The sequence below is a fragment of the Hippoglossus stenolepis genome, chromosome 2 (genome assembly GCF_022539355.2).
Source record: "Hippoglossus stenolepis isolate QCI-W04-F060 chromosome 2, HSTE1.2, whole genome shotgun sequence".
Classification (NCBI taxonomy): domain Eukaryota; kingdom Metazoa; phylum Chordata; class Actinopteri; order Pleuronectiformes; family Pleuronectidae; genus Hippoglossus; species Hippoglossus stenolepis.
In genome coordinates, this window is record NC_061484.1 from 13,112,956 (window position 1) to 13,138,680 (window position 25,725).

The 25,725-nt window shown below is 40.4% G+C and overlaps 1 protein-coding gene across 1 annotated transcript in view; it reads right to left on the reverse strand.

Moving 5' to 3' along the window:
- LOC118122090 (sphingosine kinase 1) overlaps positions 1-7,559 on the reverse strand; it is a 32,289-nt gene extending 24,730 nt beyond the window's left edge. Inside the window, exon 1 of the mRNA XM_035178550.2 lies at positions 7,042-7,559. Within this exon, the coding sequence (XP_035034441.2) occupies positions 7,042-7,465 (424 nt within the window). The 5' untranslated portion in view covers positions 7,466-7,559. The remainder of the gene's footprint in view (positions 1-7,041) is intronic.
- Between the last annotated feature and the right edge of the window lie 18,166 nt (positions 7,560-25,725).

Genomic DNA, 25,725 nt, shown 5'->3' on the forward strand with positions numbered 1-25,725 from the left:
TAATGCTTGACCACAGTGCTTGTGACTGAGCCTGCGTTTGCCAGGTGTTGAGTTACTAATAACATATATACCTGAAATAACTTATTTTCATTATCTGGTCATGTGAATTAATTCATTGTCACTGTCCGTTCTAAAACCAGATGTCAAGCCAGAGTGATTGATTTAATCAGAGCCGGTACTCTCTCTGCCTGGTGCTATCACCTGACACATGATAATGCTGAATCCAATCCAATTATTGACAACCTTGGATCAATGCTGCTTAGGAAATACTAGGCCATGTATCTCAACTGTCAATTGTACTTGTCAAGAGCAGGGGTGAAATTTATGGGGAACTGTGACACACAAGGCGGATCACACAGATGTAGAGCAGGCACAGAGACAGAAGATTGAAGTGAAACCTTCTATCACTTCAAATCTTCTGTTAAAAGCTGCACTCGAACCCATCCCAAGACAGACAGCTGACCCCGACATGCAGTGTAATCTGCAAACAATATTTTAGAGAGACAAAGCTGACACATTAACCATTTTCACACCATTGTCAGTAAAAGCTGTCTTTTAAATGTTCCCATGCTTTGTAATGCATCACCAGTCTGTGGTCTGCGACCTGTCAGTGTGAAAGATTATACAAAAATGGCCGGCCAGAGGAGGCCACGGGCAGCCAAGCCATGCACAAACTGACGGCTTATTTCATCCCAGCCTGAGCAGATGCTTGAAACTGACTGATGCCATGAAGAGAAAGGTTGAGTCGATCCTGCTGTCTAAAGCTTGGAGGTGTCATCTATTAGAGCACAGAGGCCATGCTGGGGGCCACGGTTGAGCACGCGCAAACATACACAAACACACGTTAGCATTTGTTCATTTAATAGCACGACAACCAAATGGTGAACGAAAGACTGGAGTATTAGAAATGGCTTCTTTATATCAGAAATCTCAATCCAAAACTGTAATAGTCTTTTTTTTTTAAGGTCGTGTTAAGAATCAGAAACCATTATCAGCAGGCCTCTACCTGTCAGAAGTCAATGGATCTGGAGAAAACAGATGTATTTGAATCAGGTAAATGGCACACACACCAGTATTGATGGAGAGGTCAGATAGACTGCACTGACCTCATTTAGACTAATGGTTTGAATGGAGAGCTCCTGAACATGATTTTTTTTAAACGGGTCGTCAGCTACAAAAGAGAGGCCTGATTTTGGTGATGCAGACCCTGCATGCACTCTGTATATACCACAATCAGGCAATGCTTTCTTTTTTATATCGTGATGCCATTTCAAAACGACTTCTTGATGACTCCATATGATGAGGAATAATATTCTGGTCCATATAAGCTTTATATTGTGTCTTTATCCCTATTGACTGCAAATATCGAGGGCAATTTGTTTTTCGGACCGTGTGTTAGTTTGTCTTTGATCGATTAGCTCTAAAAGTGGATCGTTTGGAGATACCCTCCTAAGTAATCTGTCCATGCATTGTTGAGTTAATACACACACATACACACAGACAGGTGTGAAAAAAATACTCTAGTTGTGCAACTACGTCGATGTGCAGGGTAACAATAAATAAATAAAATTGTTTCTGCAAAAATGGTTGCAGATGTAAACTGGATTGAGAGTTAGAGGTGTATTACAGAAAAGGTGTTGGGTCATTGTCTGAGGTTAGGTCCCAGGCAGCTGACTCACAACATGTCTCAAAGCAAATAAGACTGTCTCGGGTTACTAAAAGTCTAGTGTTTCTTCTTCTGATACTGACAGGAGGGTATAGAATGGCTGCATATTTTCTCTCGTTAGAAATATTTTTGTGCAAATGAGGAAATGCTATCTGGGTCACAGTGTAGAGGAAATGTTTGTGTGAGGCAAAGAATTGCGTTTTGGGTTGGGTTTTTTTCTCACTCAGTCAGGACAGCTTGGTGAGGTCCACAATTAATGAGAGAACTTATCTTTAGAAATCTCCAATTACAGAAAGTTTCCCAGTGGAATGACTGAACCTCTTGGCACTACATGAACTCAACAGCAGGAATATTGCCCTGTGTCTCAGGTGTCTTTATTGTAAATGCGGTTTGTTTGCTGAAATATGACTCTCTGGACACCACACCAGTGTATTGTTCTATTCAGATAAGCAGCAGGTGAAAGGCAGTTCCATACAGTTCTATACCAGCTATACCACTTGATATGACATGAACTCAGTAGCATTAATACTGCCATGTGTTTTTCACTTGTCTAATGTTGTGTATGCAGATGTATGTAGTCGCTCCTTGTTTAAATCAGACTTTTAGCTCCAAACTGCATTCACACTCTGTAGTTACCATACAGAAATACTAATTCATGACTTTCTCCAGCACAAAAGGTGATCCAAAGGTGGATAGCATTAATATCAAAACTTTAGTAGTAGCTGAATTGGCAATACTGCATTCCTTATCTCAGAATTTGGCTTATTTCAATGACTTATTGCCCATATTGATGCTGTTGGCTAGGAATTCGATTTTGGTGTTTAAAGGTCGAAGTTAATCTGATGTCACAGATTTTTTTTAAGGCTATCATAATGCACTTATTCAAAATCTTGGAAGAAATTTTATAAAACAACATTCGTATCCAAAGGTCGAAGGTCAACCTCATTGTGACAATAATGTTCTGCAAAATACCTTTCTGGCTGTTATTCAACATCATAACTATATTTCCTGCAATCTGATTGGTTGATGGAGGTAATTCTACTTTTCATGCTTTCCCTTTGCAGAAAGAAAAACATACCTATTTCTCTCTTAAAGCCAAACCTCGGGAAACGTCCTGTTCACGTTAGTGTGTTGTTGTTGTTGTGCTGTTGCTTGTGACTTTTGTGATATGTTCGTCGCATAAAATGTGGAAATTTCACATCAAAAGCTTATGATTCGTTAGTGACGAGTGGCTCAGACGTTCCCTCGGAAGTGATTGATAGTACTACAGAGAAGATGAAATGCTGCTTGGAGGATGTTTCACCTGATCCATAGAAGGACGTCAATGTTTTTATTTAACCGGAGAGGACTTTTTTCTGTTACCTAAGCTTGAGGAAATCAAGCACCTCACAGTTATTTCCAAAGCAACTGGGATTGCAGTGTCAATGACATGGCTTGACAGCTCCATTCAAGACGCTGAAATGGAGCTCACCGGTTACTTCATCTACAGGTGTGATCGCAACAGAAATGGAGGTGGGGTATGTTTTTTTTATCAGGAACGAGCTATCATTCAATCCACGAGCTGACCTTTAGGTAGCTGGCATGGAAACAGCATGGATAGAACTCCTGGTCCCTAAAACTAAACCCATTATTGTTGGTGTTTGCTACAGACCCCCTAAGCAAACAGATTGATTAACTTTTAGAAAAGGCTTGTGTTAAAAGTGATATATTATGTATGGAGAAGGAATGGATTGCGATTTTACGGACATGTTATTACATCTAAGTAAGAGTTTACTTTAGTTATTTACTTTAGTTAAATCATTTTCAAATTTTTGTAAAATGTTTGGTTTGAAGCAACTTATAACTGAACCTACGAGAGTGTTGTTTAATAGCCGTTCCATGCTGGACTTATTTTTGGCATCCGAGTGTGAAAAGATCTCCCAATCAGGCGTCCTTGATATTGACTTAGTTGATCATAAATCATTTTTTAAACTAGTACGATTTTTAAATCTCAGGTGAGTGCTGGACATCGCTCTATTAGCTTCAGATGTACAAAACATTATACAACTGAGGGGTTTGAAAATAAGCTTTCTGAGAACGAATAGCAGGGTGTTTTTTGCAGCATAGGTGTTGATAAAGCCTGGACTCTTTTAAAAGAGCCCTTCCTAGCCACACTTGATAACATTGCTCCAACTAATGAACCTAGAATTAAACAGAAGATGACAACAGAGATAATTGATCTTATCAGGCAATATGTATATGTTTAAAATAAAAAAAGTAAAAATTGTCAACGGTCTATGACAGAGGTCACTAACAGGCGGACCGCGGTCCGGGTCCGGATCCAGAAGCCGTCCCGTACGGACCTACAGCCAAAACAGAAGGTTAGGATTTAAAACCTGACGGGGCGCTTCTATATGTAATCAGCGCAGCTTTTGTAGTCTTTACGGTAGTTTAGCGGATGAGGAAACGCACAGACCAATTGCATGCGAGTTAAGCCATCCCACGTGATACTACTCAGCCAATCAAGTCTGTGCATTCCAGGCGGTAAACATTGCGACTCTACAGTGCAGACAGATGAGAGAGCTAGAGGCAAGTTACACATGAAGAGACGGTAGAAAGAAAAAGAAAGATAGAGATACAGGTAGAGAAAACAAAGGGAGAGATACAGAGGAGTGAGACAGAGAAAGGGAGAGAAACAGGAGTGAGACGGAGAAAGTGGAGAAACAGGAGTGAGACGGAGAAAGGGAGAGAAACAGAGGAGTGAGACGGAGAAAGGGAGAGAAACAGGAGTGAGACGGAGAAAGGGAGAGAAACAGAGGAGTGAGACGGAGAAAGGGAGAGAAACAGAGGAGTGAGACGGAGAAAGTTGAGAAACAGAGGAGTGAGACGGAGAAAGTTGAGAAACAGAGGAGTGAGACGGAGAAAGGGAGAGAAACAGAAGGAGGAGAAGGAAACAGAGGGTGAGACGGAGAAAGTGGAGAAACAGGAGTGAGACGGAGAAAGTGGAGAAACAGGAGTGAGAGGAGAAGTGGAGAAACAGAGTGAGACGGAGAAAGGGAGAGAAACAGAGGAGTGAGACGGAGAAAGGGAGAGAAACAGGGTGAGACGGAGAAAGGGAGAGAAACAGAGGAGTGAGACGGAGAAGGGAGAGAAACAGGAGTGAGACGGAGAAAGTGGAGAAACAGGAGTGAGACGGAGAAAGTGGAGAAACAGGAGTGAGACGGAGAAGGGAGAGAAACAGAGGAGTGAGACGGAGAAAGGGAGAGAAACAGGAGTGAGACGGAAAAGGAGAGAAACAGAGGAGTGAGATGGAGAAAGGGAGAGAAACAGAGTGAGACGGAGAAAGTTGAGAAACAGAGGAGTGAGACGGAGAAAGTTGAGAAACAGAGGAGTGAGACGGAGAGAAGGGAGAAACAGGTGAGACGGAGAAAGGGAGAGAAACAGAGGAGTGAGACGGAGAAAGGGAGAGAAACAGGAGTGAGACGGAGAAAGTGGAGAAACAGGAGTGAGACGGAGAAAGTGGAGAAACAGGAGTGGACGAGAAAACAGAGGGGAGATGGAGAAAGGGAGAAACAGAGGAAGACGGAGAAAGTTGAGAAACAGAGGAGTGAGCGGAGAAAGTTAGAAACAGGAAAGGGAGAGAAACAGAGGAGTGAGACGGAGAAAGGAGAGAAACAGGAGTGAGACGGAGAAAGGAGAGAAACAAGGAGTGAGACGGAGAAAGTGGAGAAACAGGAGTGAGACGGAGAAAGTGGAGAAACAGGAGTGAGACGGAGAAAGTGGAGAAACAGGAGTGAGACGGAGAAAGTGGAGAAACAGGAGTGAGACGGAGAAAGTGGAGAAACAGGAGTGAGACGGAGAAAGGGAGAGAAACAGACGAACAAAGTGGGGGAGTGGGATATAAGAGGGGAAGAAAGTGATTCTAAAACTGTTCAATTGTTAAGATGTGTTGAGATTTATTATCTGTAAAATTGGTTGAGACTTTTGAGTCAAGATGTGAAACAGAAAAAGGGAAATTCAAGCTTTTTCTCCCTTTTATTTTATTTTTCTGAAGTTAAGCCCTTTATTTGAACATGCACAATTTTCACATTTTATTTATTTTCTCTTATTTTGAAATGCAGCCCTACTTTTATTTAGTTAATGAGAGAACATTATACATATCTGCAATCATACATATATGTTCAGTTCTATGTTATGTGACAATAAATACGTTTTTGAATCGTACTGAATTCATTTGATTTGACAGTCAGGTATTTAGTACATGCAGATGTTGATAGAACTACTAGGCTACTTAAATATATATCACACTAAATAGTTAGACATTATGATCTTCCGGACCTTTGCTTCAAGAAATTTTCTCTAACTGGACCTCTTGAATACCCCTGGTCTATGATATATATACTTATTTTAGAAATCAAGCCAGGTATAACACAGAGAAATCAAAGTCCCACTTTTATGTTGATGCTATAGCCAAAAATTCCCATCACCCCAAAAAGTTGCAACATTGGACTAGTCACTGAGGATAAGATGTGTTTTGACAAATGGAAGGTTGCTACTTATTTTAATAGTTTTGTACAACCATCGTTGCCTGTTTGGTTTCAAAATGACCTTGTGGTTCAGGGAGATATGGTCGAGCATTTGTGAAATCTTTTTCTAAAGATAAAAATGTTGTCCCTGATATATTTGAGATTAGTCCTGTCTCAGAGGAAAGGGTGAGGACATGTCTATCCACATTACCCAGAAACAAAGCAACTGGCTTGGATCTTATTCCAGCTTCAAGGTGAGTTAAAAAGGGCTAGGGTTATCCCCCTCTATAAGAAAAATTGTAAATCAGATGTTGGTCATTATAGGCCAGTATCAAGCTTGACAACCATGTCTAAGACATATCTATGTCAAACACACCACAGCAAAAGCCATGTATATGTAAACCTACTTGGCGATAAACCAGATTCAGAAACCTGGTTCTGATACTGGTGTGAGTAAGTTAAGGAGTATTTGGTCCTATATGAAACTTTAGCTATGAAACGTCATATATGAAAATTTTGCTATAAAATGTCTTATATGAAACCTCAGCTAGGAAATGTAAAAAATGAAACGTCATACTGTCATAGATGCCAAACAAAACATCAAATCCTTCAATGTGAGAAGTTGGATTTTTGCTCAAAACACAAGTGGAACTATTACTAGACCATGGAAATATCGACTAACCGTTGAATCAACTCATTATTGCGGGTTTACTATTTACAATAAAGTCCCCACATACAACTAACTAATTAATGCAGTGCACATCAAGCAGGAGAAACCATCACACCAGTTGTGTTGTTTTGTGTGTCCTCCGCTCATCGTCCCTGTATTAACAGGAAACTTCTCCCCTCTCGTTGCTAACCAACACTCACCGTCTCTTAGATACTGTTGCCGTCCCGAGCGCTCCCGGACGGTGCGAGCCCACTTCTCCGCCTCCTCCAGGTTAGCGCCGGGGTCCTGGAGCGCGGTGAGACGGAAGCGGTGCTCCGCTCTCTGCCGCGACACCCCGGAGCTCAGCCAGCGCCGCTTCAGCGGGTAGAAGTAGGCTGACAGGTAGGCGGCCGGCTCCCCGCCGCCATCCTCCCGGTAAGCCCGGCAGCCGACACAGTCCTTCAGGCTGAGCACCACCTTGTTCCGCCCGACAGGTGCCAACGGGAGCCTCTGGACGATGAGCTCCTTCTCGGTCAGGTTCACGGCACACCGGACTTTTCGGGTACCGATGGCCGTGAATTCCCCGTAAAGCGTGACCGGGCTGCTGCCGGTGCCTGGGTCCGGTTCAGCGCTCCTCTGGTCCATCCTGAGCGGACTGAGGGAGACCGGGACGCGGCCACACTGTCACATAGCTCCCCGCCTGGAGGACGCGAGCAAAGTGGAGCGGAGCGGACTGACACTGACAGTCTGCTGCTGGGACGGTGACAAGGTGGAGAAATCAACTGCACCTTATCCGGCTACATTTCAAAATAAGAGACGTGTGCGGAGGAACAGTAGTTAGACCTGTGGAATGCCTGTTTTTTTTCATCAAGATCCACGAATCGTTATCTGAGAAATCAGCGAAAATCTGAGTCTTAAAGAAAGGGAAAAATAAATCCACGGTCCACTGGATCTATTCAGATCCTCATCAGAATGTAATAAGCTGTTTCTTGATTCCACCTGATCCTTTCCCTAAATTTCAAGGTAATCCGTCCAGTAGTTTTTGCCTGATCCTGTTAACTAACAGACAAATAAAATGATAATTTGGTGGGGTGTTTTAATAAACTAGAATAGTTAAATAAGATATGATAATACCTTATAAGAATAATAAACTTCACCTGCCAACAATTTGGTATTTTTGCTGCTGTATCCCAATTAAACCAAGTCATTCCTCCCGCTATCTATGTAATCTGTAGCAAGTGGATATTTAGAATTATTGATGCATGTTCCAAAACAAAATTTCAATTAAATTAGTAGAAACTAGTTGATGCAGCGTAAGCCATAGAGTATTTACAGCCACTGGACTCCTGGGGCCTCTCAGAGGTTGCTCATTGGTTGTTGTTCTTGTTATTTCAAAGTCCATTTCCAAACTGTTATTTGTAGATATAGTTAACCTGTACTGCCATAATTCACAGAGATCAATTCGCCAATTGACAAATTCATGCTTTTATTTTCAAGGTCGCCCAATTTTCCAGAATGACTGTTGGTGTCTCTTGGTGGCTTGACGCATTTGCAATGGACTGCAGATGAAACTAAACTTCACTGTGGTTCTATAGCTGCTCTTCCAAAAGTGGCCGTATGCTGCCTCCCTGTGGTAAAAAGGTAAAAACAAAACATTTACCTCACGATGTTAAAGATTGTGAAATAGAATCCTGGATTAGACCCTTTGTCAATCCCAAAATTCAGCAGGTTCTTTCTTTGCCCGTGTTCCATACTTCCACTAAGTTTAATGGAAATCTGTGCGGTAGTTTTTGCATAACCTTGCAAACCAACCAACCAACCAACAAATAACTTGATGGAGAGGATTTTCTTCTGCCATGACATAATACAGTTATGGTTGGTGTTATGGAACCTTTCTGGAAGCTGGTGAAAGGAAAACTCAGACAGCAGCTGATGTCTTATGCTGAAGATTTTAATGTAGACTTGATGCATCAAGGAGAACAGAAGGTGAAACAATATACAAACGGTCACAGAGTAATATGAGCAACTGTCACCCCCAAGTGTCCTTACGTCTTGCCACTGGTGAAATACACAAAAGAGTTGAAGTTGGTGAGAGTTGAAGTTGGTGTCTCCCTGTCTGGGGCATCTGAGTTAGATATGAAAGTCCCTCAACGTAGACACTACAATGCACTGTTGGTTGGCCCTTTATCTATAACTTGACCTTGGGTCCTGCTAAGAGACAGAAGGAAATATCTGTGGAATTGAGCCTGGCACTATTCTCCTGTTCATATATAATGTGTAATATACAATATACATTAATATATAATGGCATTTACAGTAATGTGCGAGGATATTAAAAAAATCCTCAACAGTTGTGTATCGAATGTTATAACAGATGATTCATGGATAGAATTTCACAAAGGGCTTTATTTCCCAGTTGTTCTGGGTTTGTACCCTCATGGTTGAATCCACTTATTGTAAGTCACTTTGGATAAAAGCGTCAGCCAAATGAAATGTAATGTGACAGCAGACACTGACTGTCAGGAAAACACAGGTATCAATAAGAGCAGTAACAGTGGCACTGGGACAATGGCCTCGTTTTGCACAATAAAACTGTCAAATTAAACCTATGGTGATATTCTATCAGCTGTTATAATATGGTGTACCCAATTATGTCATGATAAAATAGTTGCCTACACTAAGTAGGTTATGTATTTCCCCCTGTCCATAGGTGTGTGATTTGTTTGTTTGATTGTCAGCACAATTATACAAAAACTACTGAGCAGATTTCCACGAAACTTGGAGGAAGGATGACACACAGGCCATGAAAGAAACATTTACCAATTTCCCTGCCTATAATCAAAGGCTCTTGATGAAAAAAGTTAATTTAAGGGGACTGATGGGCCTTGGCCGAGGAATGTGCTCTACTGAGAGCTATACTAGTTTATTGTGTGTTGCTATTTTATTGTAAACTTTGGGTTGTTACTTTGTATTGAAGAGGAAGCTGGAACAATTCAATTCAATTTTCTTTGTATAGCGCCAAATCATAATATGCATTATCTCAAGGCACTTTACATAGAAGGTCAACACCTTAAATAGTTTAGAGAAACCCACCAGTTTCCACAATGAGAAGCAGAACAGAAGTGAGATGTTGTACAGACGTCCATCAGACAGGAAAACAGCAGGGCTAAAATTAAAACAAAATGCATTTCCACCTACACTAATGTGGAACTTCTACCTACTGATCTTATAATAATAATAATAATGATTAATATTATTATTATCATTTTATATATTGCCTGTATTTCTTAACAGGACAGTATAAACAAGTCAAAATCAAAATGACATCATTCATGACCTATTTCCAAAATATTCAATTTGAACGTTAACATATTATATCAGAATAGTCAGTAATTAAATTCACTTCAGAAATTAAATGAATGTCACAAGTATGAAAGTATTGCTTTGTCTGAGATGATTGTTGCATATTAAATATAAAATCTTGTCAGAATCTACAGCAACAAATGACCTCAGATGATTAGAGAGTGCGCCTGCCAGTGTTTAATTAGGTTTCCCATATGAATACGAATACACTTTGATTAGTGTGAACTGAGATGAGAAAAAAAGTGTGATAATGCTTTCATTATGTTAGTGTCCTTAAATATGTCATTGAAAATCACTGCACACAGTTTTCCACATAAGCATGCATGCAAGTGGAGAAAAGGGCCCGATGCAAAATGAATGGAAATCATGATTTTATCAAGGGATGATTTACAAAGATTTGCAGCCTAATTATGGTCCAAATGATTTCAGTTGAGTTCATCTTCATCCCTCAGATGGGCATGATGATAAGAGTGTGGGGGGCTCCAGCTGCACAGGATGAATGAATCCAGAAGAACGATTATATGTGCAGCACACAGAAATCATCTCCACACAGCAAATTAATTTCAATAAATCCCATAAATAGGGGCCACTATATATATGCCCCTACATCAGGAGTACCATTGCCATTTTTTGTTACCTATAGGATGATACATTATTATGTTATCACCATATATGTTAATGATGTATAATTAATATAATTAATTAAGAAAGTTATATAAATATGTACTATGCATGTATGTGTAATTTGTATATATACAAATATATATGTATATATATATGTTACAATAGTTTACTGTTTATTTAATTGAATAAAAAGCTCAATACTTCAAGCATATTTTGCTGATCATTTTACTATAGAAAACCAACATAACAGTTATCGTGTAAATGGAGCAGGTGCTTTGGTCAACCAGCAGATGTCGCTGTTGGATTCAGAAAGATGCCGCTCACACGCATCATGCCACAACCTCAGGATGTATTTTCAATTACTCTAACCAAACAGAAATGCAGTACAGCTACACTACAAATGAAGCTTTGCTAAATCTATTGATATAAATTTTATATTTGCCTTAAAAAGCAAAAAGATTTATGTCAGTACAATTTTTTTATATACAATATATTATTGTAACAGACACAATAGCTTGATGAATTTCAGCACATTTCCATAATAATAACTTTTAACCACATGTGACGCCTGACACATGTATGTTCAACAATATCAGGTGTTTTTATTTCTATTCGGCATTTTGTCTGTAATTCTATTAATTCTATTCCTAGTCAAGGATTTGATTACTTTTCCTAAACTGGTACATTGTGCACTACAACCATATCTCTGTGTTTTATCATCAGTGCCACTATCAAATTAATTACTGGTAACATCATTTATCTTCATCACTGAAACAGCGATGTATCAGAGCAGAATATTGCTCAGAGGAAATAATAAGGAAGAAGTTGTCTGACTTCTCCTTGGTCAAATAAAAGTCATCTTTGCATTCTTGTTCACCTCCAGGCAATGGCACACGATCCACAGAGAGGAGGAGGAGGAGGAGGAGGAGGTAAGCATATATGCAGATGGGAATTAGTGGTCCCAGTAAACACCTGGAGCCAGAGGGGAAACAAGATGATCTCATTCACATGCAAGCCTTGTGCGTGTAAAGTGTACTGGCATCCAAATCACACCAGGAGATCGCTAGGTAGGCATCACCTTTATTTCCTGCTTGGGCTGTGAATGCAGCTTTCCTCCAGGCCTCACTTCAAACATGAACACATTATGTAATTTGCTGCAATGGAAGGAAAACGCCTCTGAAAAACATGCACGTTTCTTCAGCGTGCGATCATTCTACACACTGTCAGCTTGGCGACAAAAGAGGCCTTTCATTTCAAACTGCAGGGTAGATGCTGATTACCTAAAAGCTATTGATTGGAAGTGGCACAGCTGAGGAGTGGGAGAGGAGCCATGAATGGAGACAGTAGACTTCCACCGTTCTCCAGCTGTGAGCTCTATTGCTGCCTGGCCATGAAGGGGGGAAAGTGGGCCGTCCCCACATATGGTGTTTTTCATGGGGATTTAGGAGACATTGCTGTCACTCCCCTGTACGTGCTTGAGCGTATAGCTTTGAGAGGTTTCATCTCAGAGGGGCAATGAAAGCAAGCGAATTTTCACTGCATACTTTCTTCACACATGCCCCAGTTTGCACTAATTGCCGTCACTGGCATTCCTCACCATCTGGTTTCATCTCCTGAACATGAGACTATTGACACAAGCTTAATAACTGATGAGCAGCCATTATCTGTTGTTAGGAAGACACAGCGCAGATGTCAACTCAGTGCATATAAATACAGTCACTACATTAACCTCATATTTGCTAATATAGCATAGACACAGGACTTGCTGAGCCCGTTGCCATCCCACACCCTTGACACACGCACACTGACAGATAACTTGAGTGGGAGGAAGGAATGTCATATACCTCAGCATTTAGTTAGCATCGGCATCACAACATGACAGATTCCACATCTGGGTCGCTTAGCACTGATGGCTCGCAGAAAGGTTTCGCCTCTCTGCCCGGCTCTCCTTCAGTTGCCCCTTAATTCTGCTCTGTTTCTTCAGATGCCCACCCCCTGTGTCAAGGCACTGCCATAATTATATAAGAGTTATGCAAACCTGTCTCTTGCTGGCAAACGAAAAAATGTCAAGCTCTGAAAGGAGAGGTCCAATGTTGACGAGCATGACAAATATTCAGCCGCATATTGTCATTTGTCATCTAAAACTAATAAAGTTGTCACTGCCAGGCTGCTTCATGGAGAATTATAGCATTTTCTGTAATTTCATGCAATATCCATCTTTAGAGCTACTATGAAAACTGAAAGTGTGATTCTAAACAAGACTGAACACACAGAATCACAATGTGATACACTGATGTTTAGCTGGTATGTTGTTCTTCATTTAAATTTTTATGTCGCAAGTTAGCATGCTAACATTTGCAGATTGGCACTAAATACCAACCCCTACATATGCAGATTCATTCACACAACAGCACGCTTTGCTCCTTTGTGAAGAACACAAAGATCATAAAGGTTCTGAATTGGCATTGGCAATATGCACGGAGGGCCCTTAAATGCTGCTTGCAGCTTTAATTCAAATGGTTTTGTCTGACTAATCGTCCAGAGCCCAACGTTATCCAATTTGACATCTACCATATATTCACATTTTAAGTGGTTGTACCAGAAAACCTTTAGTACACTGGATTAGAAAATTTGAATGATTCATTCATTCATTAATTGAATTAGACTTTTTTTGTCCATTGATAAACTAATTTGAGAAAGGAATGTCACATATGGGGGAGGGGCTTTTGTCTCTGTATGTTGCCCTGTGATACTTCGGCGATCAGTCCAGGATCAGTACCCTGTCTCTCGCCCAATGTCAGCTGAGATTGGCTCCATCCACCCGACCCATGACCTGAAGCGATATAGATAATGGGTGGATGGATGTTGCATATAAAAACGAACGATTACAAATGTCATGTTAACCGTATGTTGGCGTTATTAAGTGGACAGATATCTTCACAGAGACCTGCAACCTGTTTGACCTGCAGCACAAGAAGCCGCACATTTCAACATCCCAAAAAAAGACTAGCAGCTTGTAGGACCCACCACGCCATCTTTAATTGAACGCTTTCTCAGCTGCCACGCCGCCGCCACGGGACAACCAGAGGGCTGAGTCACTCGTTGAACTGAAGACATACAAAGAGGATGAGACAGGGGTAAATCCCAGGCCTCTCCCTCTGCAGTAGGGGGAATCACTCCTCATTATAAGTAGACGTGGTTTATTAGGTCACCTCCATTCTCATGGCCTGGTTGTCGGAGCATGGTTTGGGGGCCAACTTGATTAGAATGATGATATGAGCACTGATCTGTGTCACAGGGGGCGATACGCACTCTTGCAAAATGACTGAACCAAGTTGCCTGACTCGATTAGAGGGAGTCCATGTAACTCTTGAAATGCCGCGTTGTTGTAGAAATAAACTGAATATTGCTGCCAGTGGGCTTTACTGACGTGTCCTGGGGCTGTGTTTGCTGAGATGTAGTCAAGTGTGCTGTACATGGTGTAATCTGTTGGGATGCAGCAGTCAACTGTCTCCATCTACACTGTCAGACATTTTTGACCAGTAGGCCTATTCATGTGTTATTGCAACATAAAGATGAGGCTCTTGGGAATGTTGTTACAAATTGAAATGTTCACCTGAAGGAGGATCTATTGCACTTCTGTCTAGTTTCCCCCCCTGTGTTTTTTGGTAGTTTGGTGGTAATACTGTGCACTACGGAAACCCTAAACGGACAAGGGATCATACATTTGATTTCCTCTGTTTTCCCGTGATAACTACTTCATTTTTACTCAAAATCGAATTAAGGTTAAAGCATTTATAAAGCACAAAACGAATGAAGAAATAGGCTTACCCGTATACATTAGTGTTCAAATGACCATCAGTCGTTGATTGACAAATATTAGATTGTGATCTCAAATTAATTATCCCGTTATCTCGGGAAAACAAAGGTTCGTTATCTTGAGCTAACGAGTTAATTATCTCGTTAGCACAAGATAACAACTAAAATTAACTCTTTATCACGGGAAAACAGAGGAAATGTAATGTATGATTCCATGTCTGTTTAGGGCTTCCATAGTGCACCAATATTGATGAAGAGATACTTTTTTTTTTTGCTGGTTTTGGAACTTAAACTGTACCACATACGTGTCAGGATGATAGTTTGATAAACTGCTGCAACAGCTGGAACAAAGATCATAGTTTTTTACAGTCGACTGTAGCTTGATCCTAGCTACATTATATCCTTTTGAAGTGACAATATATTAAATAAATCATTTAATAAATCTTATATCAGACTGGAGGAGGAGGAAGTTGTTGTTCTTCTATGACTGCTGCTTCAAGATGTGACGTTGACAACAACACATTCTGATTGGTTAGACGTGTACATGTCAGAGGCACAACCTTGGAAAAATCCACCTCTGTTTGAAAAATTTAAACTGCAATATAACTTCATTTTCCATCGCTGACTGGATACAGGTAAAAAGAATATTAATAACCTGCAAACTACCACTCAAAAAAGCATCTAGTGTGCAAAGGTCTTAAAATGTCGACTGAGTAAGGTTTTCTTCCCTGTGAAAAATCGTTAATGCGGCGTATCAGCTATTTTTGGCAATAATGCATCAGGCGGCTCGCTGCTGTGGCGCCATCATCTCATTTCCTCCACCACAGTGTCAACTGTAGGGTCAGGTCTCATGATGCTTATACATGACATTTCAGAAGTGGCTCCTCTGTATATCACCTCATTTCCTGAAGTGGTGCCCTGCTGGTGTTGAGAGAAGAGAACAAACATACTGTATCATGCTGGCTGAGGGGACACCTTGTTATCCTCACAGCTTCTCCAACCCACTCACCCCCCCGACAAAACCCCAACCTGTAAAAGAAAACTGGAGAAAGCGAGACTGTGTGTATGTGTGCGTGCATGTGCATAGGTGTTTATAACTGTGTATGTCTGAGGGGGCTGCTTGGTAGCTGGGATTGTTGCTGGTGTGTGCTAATTGCCTCTGAGTGGAATCCTGTCAGACTTTTGCTCTCACTGCAGGAGGCTGCTGTATCAACCTGCTGCTGATTATGAGGCGCTCCCATCACTGTGCAGTTTACCTCAGAAGCTCATCTATTTGCAGGCACCAAAAGGAACAGAGATGTTGCTTCGACACAAAGATGAAAAAAATGCCCACACTGCCATCTGACTCTATATTAAATCAAATCTATCAATCACATTGTATTTGTATAGCCCATAGTCACAAATCACTATTTGTCTCATGGTGCGACATCCTCTGTCCTTAACCCTCAACAAGAGTAAGAAAAAACTACCCCCTAAAAAAATCCTTGTAGAAAAAAACGTAGAAACCTCAGAGAGAGCCACATGTGAGGGATCCCTCTCCCTGGACAAACAGAAGTGCAATAGATGCTGCGTGTTCCTGAGAACATCAGCTAAAGAAAAGTATTTACAACACTGATTAGAAGAAACAGTTTGCGAAATAATGGAAAGTAAATTAATTGAGGAGTTATTGTCAGTAATGGTATATGAGTAGACATATTGTATATCAAGCAGTCTGGTTGAAAATAATAGTCTATGATCAACGGCCACCACGATCAGGATCCACCACCACAATCAGATGCCACCATTAACCACAATACATCATCAGGATCCACCATCGTGATCCAACATCAGCTGCCAACACGATCCACGATCCGCCATCACGATCTCTGATTCGCGATCCATGATCATGATCCACGATGTGGCCACAGCTGTGGTCCTGGATCTGCAAACGATAAAGCACAAGGACTCCGGGAAGAAGTCAAGTCAGTAACATGTATTGATGAGGAATTAATGTAATAAAGAGGGAGAAAAGGAAAGAGAAGCTCCATGTGTCGCCGGACATTCTAGACCTAGCAGCATAACTAAGAGCAGGTCCAAGACAAGCCTGAGCCAGCTCCAACTATAAGCTTTATCATAAAGGAAGGTTTTAAGCCTTCTTTAAACGTACAGAGGGTGTCTGCCTCCCGAACTGAAACTGGGAGATGATTCCACAGGAGAGGAGCTTGATAGCTGAAAGCTCTGGCTCCTACTCTGCTTTTCGAGACTTTAGGGACGACAGTGGCTTCTCTAGGGGGGTGATGTGGTACTATGAGTTCTTTAAGGGCCTTGGTGAGGAGGAGAATTTCTATTCTAGATTTAACAGGAAGCCAGTGTAGTGAAGATAATATAGAAGATATTCCACATTTTATTAGGAAAATATGCACAATCATGCAATTATTGCGAGTGATTACAGAGTAGCCATGTGGCTATCACAACAACATTACAGCAATACTATGCACACACTTTACTTTAAGGTACAAAACACATGCCGACAGTGCTGCGTCCTTAAGTAAAGCATAACTCATGCATGAGTCGCCATGATTTGATTACTGCTGGGTGTATCATTAATTCCTGTCGCTCACGCTAACGTTCAAGTCGCTAAGTGTTGATGAGATTAGTTAATGTTAAATTAATGTATTTTATTTCAGTTATTCCCTATATTAATTTACACATCGACAAATTAGTTGTTACACAACAGGGAGAATTAAGATTACAACATTTGAAGAGTGGGCAGAAAAAGTAACTACAGTTTTCTCATGATAAAGATTATTCTGGGGTGACAATGATGGTCCATCCGTTACTTCAGAGGCTATCTCTGGATATCTCTAATAACTATACCTGATAGCGCTGTCACCATTTAGCCAAAATTTTAGCATTCCTTTGAATGTGGGGGGAAATTTTTGAACTGTGAAGACCTGCTCAAATTCAAATAAACCGTATAAAAGCACTCCAGACCGTCTATAAGTAGTTATCCTCGTGATCCAGGAGAGGGCGCTCACTTTCAGCTCGACCTTGCATCAGTAAGCCAGTAATGTTACCTTGTTTTGTAAAGAAAATGGAGGACGCTAGCAAGCAAATCCATCCTTAGCGGACAATCTTGAATATTAAAGCAAGCCACTGTTTATCACGTGTAAAATTACATCAAAACATATCCACGGTGCAACATAGAACATATAACGTAGGCTGTAATTCTGTAAACATTCACTTACTAGGGAAAATTACGCCTGACCTCAGATACTGTCCTAAAACTTTTTTATGACTGTAGATTTTTAATATATCAATATATATGGACAAAATATATAAATTTCCACCATGCCTACATGGCATAACTAACACTGGCAAAACTGACCCATGGTAAAACCTCATTGCTGACGCCTGCTGTATGGCACAGTATCATGAATGCATTCATTAAACAATGCCTGTGGGCTGCGATGATTCATAACAGGTAACTTTAAAACAGGTCACAATATTGACTTGATGTCTAAATGACCTGCATCCATCTGCTTGACTTTAATCAGCTTCTCAAGAGCCAATAAGTTTACTTCTGTTTGTTTGAGTCCTGCCAGTCCTCACTCTGGGTTCTCTCTATATCAAAGCAGTATGACAGTGCTGCCAATGATTGGGGAAGAAAGTGAGCTCTGTATTAGAGTCTCCCTACATCCCTGCTCCTCTGTCTGTCTGAGGCCATTAGGGATCATAGCTCTCTCTCCCCCATCATTAGATTAACTCCCATGCTCTGCCAGAGTGCGCAGGAAGACCATACTCATTACCCAAGCTGCTCTACTTTAGCGAGCACACAAAAGCCCCGCTTTCACCTTGTAATTTGAGTCAGATAGGCACATCAGGGCAGGAGGCAACAGCGAGACATGGAAGTGCTGCCGCCACTATCTGCAGATATTTGTGCCCTATACCGCCTTGATTACACAGGCGGATTCAGAGTGCACACTTGGCAGAGGCAATGTTCCAAAGGACATATTAGGCACATTAGGTCCTCGGCTTCTGCCAGTCGTCTACTGTGGCTGGAGGATTTGGTGCACAGTTATGACAAACAGAGACTTTTACAATAATAGAGATCTTAATAGAGTAGATGCATGACACTCGGCCATATTCCTGTCACAAATCGTGCTTTTGGTCCCTTTTCAAAAATAACCCTGTGTCCTGGTGGCCCCAGTGGAACGTAAATTGAATGCACACACTAGTGTCCCCGGGACAACAAACAGGAAAACAGCCTTAATATCAACAAGGATTCAATCATAGAGGAAATAACAAGATCACATTTGTCGGCAAAGGAAATGATCCAGCTCATAAGAAGACATAAAAAACAGCATCGATTGCAGAAATCCTGCACACAGGGGCCCAATAGTTACTTTATATGACTGTGCTGGTCATTTCATCAGGTGATTAAAGGAATGAAGGTGTCATCAGCATGCACAGAGTAAAATGTCAAATGATATAAAAGAATAACCGTGGTAGCTTGTTTCTTTGTGTGTGGAAGTGGATTTACCTCAAAATAAAGACATAACCAACACAATGAACGATGCAGAGAAAACTTGTTTATTTCTTGTCTGGCAGCAGAGTAATGACAAAATGTTTAACAGCCTGGAGGTGGAAACTACTTTTCATTCTTCATGAGGCAGTTGAGAAATGGTTCACTCTGGTGTGAAGTACCTTCCTTTCTTGAAGGTCAAACAACAGCATAATTACATTCAGCAGAGGAGGTTTTGTTTTCATGGCCATTTGTTTGTCTGACTGTCAATAGGATTACTGGAAACTAAACCGCTTCTCATGATATTTTTTTGAGGGGTGGGGCATACTTCCTGAGAAAGAAACGATTCAATTTTGGAGCAGATCTGTTTACATTTTTGGAACCGAGAATTTATTTGTTTACTTTCTTTAACATGGCGAGTCCCATTAGCCTTGGCAGAAGTGTGCACTCTCCAATCGACCTTCTAGTTCAGAGAAGATCCTCATCCTTGCATGAGTGAGTGAAGCAGTGAGGTTTGCAAAGAAAACTGGCTTCAAATAAAGTTGTCTGTTTCAGTTTCGGTGTTAATGACACAAAGCCAGTGTCGCCCAAACCATTGTCATACCGTTATTTGCTGCATTTAAAACAATTGGACAAAATCAGTGTGTCTGTTTGGGCGTATATACTGTAATTTGTCATGAGTTCTGCTGTAAAATAGTTGATCAACATCTAACAGTGGCTGTGTGGATCATTGGAGCGAGACCTGCTGTGGTGTAGAGATGATGGAGAAGGACGCACTGGACTGTTTCCACTTTCACACTGAGGATATTTGGCCAGAGAAGCATTCTGGGGACAAGAGAAAGTGAGTTAAGGTCATTGCTCATGATAAAATATAAAAATCCCGAAACGCTTTGTGACTTTAGAATAATAAGGTTCTATCTGATAATCTTTTATCAAAAGGATTTTCTACATAACACCAACATGAAATTAGATGCTGTAAATGACACTGTTACAGCTTTCATTCAAGACAATTTTTAAAAATTTATATGATGAAATTATTTTGTGTCTAAAATGAAACATGTTAATGAAATGTTGTCTAAAACTTTTATATCAAAATTTCATTCAGTGTATTGAAACAATGACTAAACTCCTTTGGTCTTTTGTTATTTTTTTTACAATTCTGATATAAATAATACATAACATTATCAAGTGTGATCAAAGGCTGTAGGCTGCCTGTGATCACAGCTAAGTAAGATAACTTTGCTGTACAACTGCTGATATATAATGTGAAAACTTTGAAGCTCACTATCTTTAAACCACATACAGTATATTACAGATAGAAACAATATAATTTAAACGTCATGACTTATACTATATTATAATGCGTTCGGTAATAATTAGTTTCAACAGCTATCATATAGCAAAAGGTTTAAAGGAGACATGTTTTGGGGTTATAACTTGAGAATGTTTACATGCTCTAGTGTTCAGAAACACTGAATCAGAATCACTGTCCTCATACTGTCCATTGCTGCAGCTCCTCTTTACAGTCTCTGTCTGAAACACTTGGTTTTAGCTTCCTCCTGATGAAGCCTAGTCTGCTCTGATGTCATCCTTCACTCTGGCTTTACCTGGCTTTGTTAAGACCCGTGCCACACAAGCCACTAAGCGTGCATAATGCAAATTTGGTCACATGACATCACAATGATGCAGAGCTACTGACAAGGTGTTTTGGGAGCTTCAGTGTTTTCTGTTGTGGAGAAGAGCTCCCTTTATCACAGACTTTGGGTTCTTTAACTTTTCATTACATTACATCTCATTTAGCTGACGCTTTTATCCAAAGCGACTTACAATAAGTGCATTCAACCATGAGGGAACAAACCCAGAACAACAAGAATCAAGAAAGTAAGAAAGCCAAACTGCAAAGTGCTGTAAGTAAGTGCCATTTAAGTGCTACTAAATTGTTAGTTTAAACTTTTATTCAAGGTTTTCAGACCTATTACATTTACTAAAACCTTTATAACACACAAGAGGAAAGCGAAAAAGACATTATATGTCTCCTATAAGGTCTATGTTGGACTTGGATCAACTCACCAGCTGTATTGCCATGGACCTGAGGACACCCTCTACGTCTAAAACCCACATCTGTGTAGAGGAGAGGGGGTAAAAGGAAAGTGACACATGAAGTATTTCATCATTTAGAGAGACATGTTGCAAAGTGGAATTGGCTCATGCTGCTTTTGATCACAGCAGATCTTCTGAGTAAATACGGCCATTTCACACTTTGGTTTGTAAAATATTAACCAAGCCCCCAGGAAGTGGTCAACCTTGCTGCAACAGACTGGAAGATAGTTTAGTTTAGTTGAGTTTAGTCTTTATTAATGAATGTAATAACTATAACCAACAGACTAGCCTAAAAAGGCAGTGAAGACAAATTGTCTTTTACTTCTGGACAGACGCTTATGATGAAGTAGTAGTGCCACATTAAAGCCCCTACAAGAAACTGTAGTGTATTTACAGTCACCTGTTATAAAAACTTTGGTGTAGCCAGAATGTACATTAGCTTTGGAAGGGGTAAAAGAAAAGACAGGCAGCTTTTTGTAGGATGCGTAATGTATCTTTGTGTTGCTGTGTAATTGATAACTGTAATATGACAACCACATCATTTGTTTGAGTATCGTTCATAAACTAACCCTAACCCTGCCGTAAATCATTTTGTTTGGTCCGACCCGACCATTATATTGAGCAATAACAGACAGCAATATTAAAATTAGACCGTTTCATAACCAGGTAAAAACTCCTAGTAGTGCGTTTAAGGAAAAATACTTCTGAGATTTTGAGAATAGTGATATGATATAATATATATTCTATATATTAAAGTAATATTGTGAGTTTATTCTCAAAATCTCTGATTTCTTTTTCCTTCAAGTGGCTCTAATACTTTGTCTTAGATATTTGGTGACACCCTGATTCTGTCATGGAACCCCTTCATCTTTCAGCCAATGTCACTACATGTGATGATGTCTTACATGTAGAATATTTCATGATATTGGTTTTATAAAAGGGACTTTAAAAAAGGGCGGTGGTTTTATATCAATATGTAATAATTTGTGTGGCAGCCATGTCAGCTTATGGATAACATGATCTCTACGTGTCAGCTACTCAGATGGATAGACGTTATGCTATTTTGGGTGTTTACTTTCCAGGAAATAATTAAACACACACCCTGTTGGAGATGAGTCTTTGCCGACGGGCAGATTTGTCCTCCTTTTTGTAATATGTACAGTTAGCAATGCAAGATGAGCTGACGCCTCATAATCACCGTGGTTTAATAAACACAATCATTTGTGCTAATGGGTTCAGTAAGTTTGCTAATTAATATACAATCTAATACATATTATTATGCAAGTTTGATATTAACTATCTGTCACAAAGCATAAGAGAGATAGAGATACATGTATGTTTATTCCTTTGGGTAAGAAAAAATCTATGTGATAAGCAAACATCTTACAACAGTTGCAATTGGACTCAAATGTGAGTGTCAGTGATTATTCATTATGTTTTACTCAAGTCACGTATGATTTTCATTTTTGTAAAAACGTACAAAAACTAAATAGAGCTGTTACACAAGAGATGCAGCAGTTTAGAGATAAGTAAATGTGCACTTCCACTGATTGATCAGCTGGAAATTACCCAGGGGCGCTGTACATAGAATAGCCCATAACAGACTGTCTAAATGACTTAGTATTGACTGCACTCAGAGAAAACGCCACACACCACGCAGCTCTGACTTCAGTCTGTTCGCACTTGAATGTGCACGAGCTGTAAGAAATGCAGTTCCTAGAAAACAAGGCCGCAAAATGTTCGGGCCATTGCGTGTGCAGAAAGCGTCTTACTCTGTGGTCCTGTCTCTTGTCTATGCTCCACTCCCGCACATCCCTCCAATGCTCCGGCAAACATGCATCAGCTGCCCGGCCGTCTCCCCTGCCAGCCATGATATCCCCCCTCCGCCAAGCCTGTGTGCCGGGTCACTACACTGACAACGTCCACCCACTCAAGTGTCCAACTCGGTTTCCTCTAATGAAACTCAACTCTAGTAACTGATACTGTTCAACACAAAGCGGAACTGTGGGTGGTCACTGTGTGCAGGATCAAAATCCCCCTGACTGTAAGATACTGTGTAGGTTAGCAGAGAGTGGTATCACCCTTCAGTCCCATTATCAGTTAAATAAAGGCTGAAAATATAAATTTGTCACTCTCCATGACCTCTCACCGCTGTGCTTCTGATTAATGGGAAATGTTTTTATAGTATTGTGCTGTAGACAAAGGAGGCCTGTGTGCAGGGTGTTGGTTTATTTCACATCATGTCTAAATGGGACGTCAGTATATTTGAGCTATAAGTTCCTCAGTTGTGCATTTGTTATGAATGTGCATGTTGTTATTTTATACCTCAGATGTTTTGTGTAAAACCTAAAGATGTCAGAGACAATGGAGGTGGAAAAATGTACCTTCAGTTTCAAGTCTCAGTTTCAGAGTCTCAGGTTACAGGTTCAAATATCAACGTTAGACAAATAACTACAAGGCTTATAAATACAAACAACCCGTTTGTTTCTATCACTTCAGAGGACATACAGTACTTAACCCTAACCTTAACCACCACTCGCATAACCATTAAACATGCCCTAACTTTAAAGGAGACAGATTTTTTCGTTTTTCTTTCCTCTCATTTGCCATATAGTTTTGTTGTGTCTGTAAAAGGTCTGCAAAATGAAGAAGCCCAAAGTCTGTGGTAAACGGAGCTCCTAAATGCCTCGTCACTAGTCCAGCCGATACTTCCACATCATTGTGATGTCATGTTACAACATGATACCCCTCATCAGCAAAATGTACTCCCAGCAGCTAGTCTGGCACAGCCCCCATCAAAGCCAGGTAAAACGAGAGCAGAGGCCCACAATTTTCCAAATGGGCTAGATGCAGTTGACCAATCACAACAGAGTGGTTCAGCTGGCCAATCAGAGCAGGTTGAGCTTTATCAGGAGGGTGGCCTTAAAGAGACAGGAGCTAAAACCAAGCATTTCAGACAGAGGCTGAAAAGTGCAGCTGCAGCAATACTAGGAAAGTGGTGTGTTTTCTGAACATAAGAGCATGTCAATCTTTTCATGTAATAACACTAATTAAATTAGGAACCTGAATATGAGCATAATGTTTTCAACCTAAACTGATTTAAGTAATGAGGATTTGCTTTTCACCCCCAAAAAACAAGTTAAGTTTGCGCACACACACATTCACAGAAGCAGAATCCCCAAATCAGGTAAAAAATAATAAAGCAAAAGGACTGGACAAAATAATAAAGATCTTACAGTTCTTTTCAATCTAACACCACCAAAAGTTAAAGCCATGAAATTGTCCAAAGACAACACACATAAATTGAATTTCATCTTTTTTTTTTTACCCCTGCAGTGCTGTCTCTTCCTAAATTGGTTTCCAGTTCTTAATTCAAGTAAAGCTGAAAAGTGAGGGGGGCTGTTGTACTGGGTTGCATTAGATTGCCCATAGTGTAAAGTTACCCTATTCACCCATTGCACCAGTATAACTGTACTGACCATATGGATGATGATTTTATTATTTTGCCCAGAATAGAAACTCAATCAAATAAACATAACCAGGTTCTAACATTCACTTTTATGTCTCTATTGCACAGAGGAATCACTTTTATAACTGCATATCATTACATAAAGTGTTGACAGTCTATTTAATGTTTTGAAAAAGCAACCCCCGATCTCTTCAACAATCAAAATTTTTCAGGCTTTAAAAGACCAGAGTGTGATCTGACCAACTGGTTGAAAGAAAAAGGCGTTTTAATCCACAATCAACAGTTCCCAGAGTCGACACTGACATTCCAACCTCATCACAAAAATAGAACAATTTATTTATTATCCCGTATACCTGTGATGGATGCCTGGTAACACACTGAGCCTCATTTCTCAGAGTCTCTGCTGCTCTGCTGCACCCGGGACGCCTCCTTCTCCCCTGAGCCTTTTGGAAAGCTGAGAAGAGAAAGTGATGGAGGTCAGGGAGAGGTCAGCGGAGTGGGGAGTGGGTAGAGCTGAACATTACTAAGATTATGATAATTTAAATATGAGAGACGATAATGAGAAACAATAGGGAAGGTGATGAGGGATGATGGTGGGATAATGATTATCAGCGAGTCAGGGACAGTAATCTGCTGCTGAATAGAGTTATGAGTCACACTTTATCAAAGTGTGTGTGTGTGGGGTGGGGGAGGTTTTGGGGTATGTGTCTTAATTTTCCCTGTTTAGAAGTTGGGTTTTTTGTATTATGACTTTTTTGTAGCAGGACTTGGCTGATTATTACAATTACTCAAAGAGCCCTTTCTATTTTAAATTCACTACAATGTGTCTTTTTGAGAAATTAAATTGAACTCGTTTTTAGAGCTGGACTGATAGCTTGGCCAGGGCGTATATATATATATATATATATATTCAGTTGTAGATGTACATGTCAGCAAACAGGAACATTTTGCAGAAATGCTAAATACACGTTTAAGAATGTTACAAATATCTAGCCAGGATTAAGGACACACTTGTGGCTTGGCTCT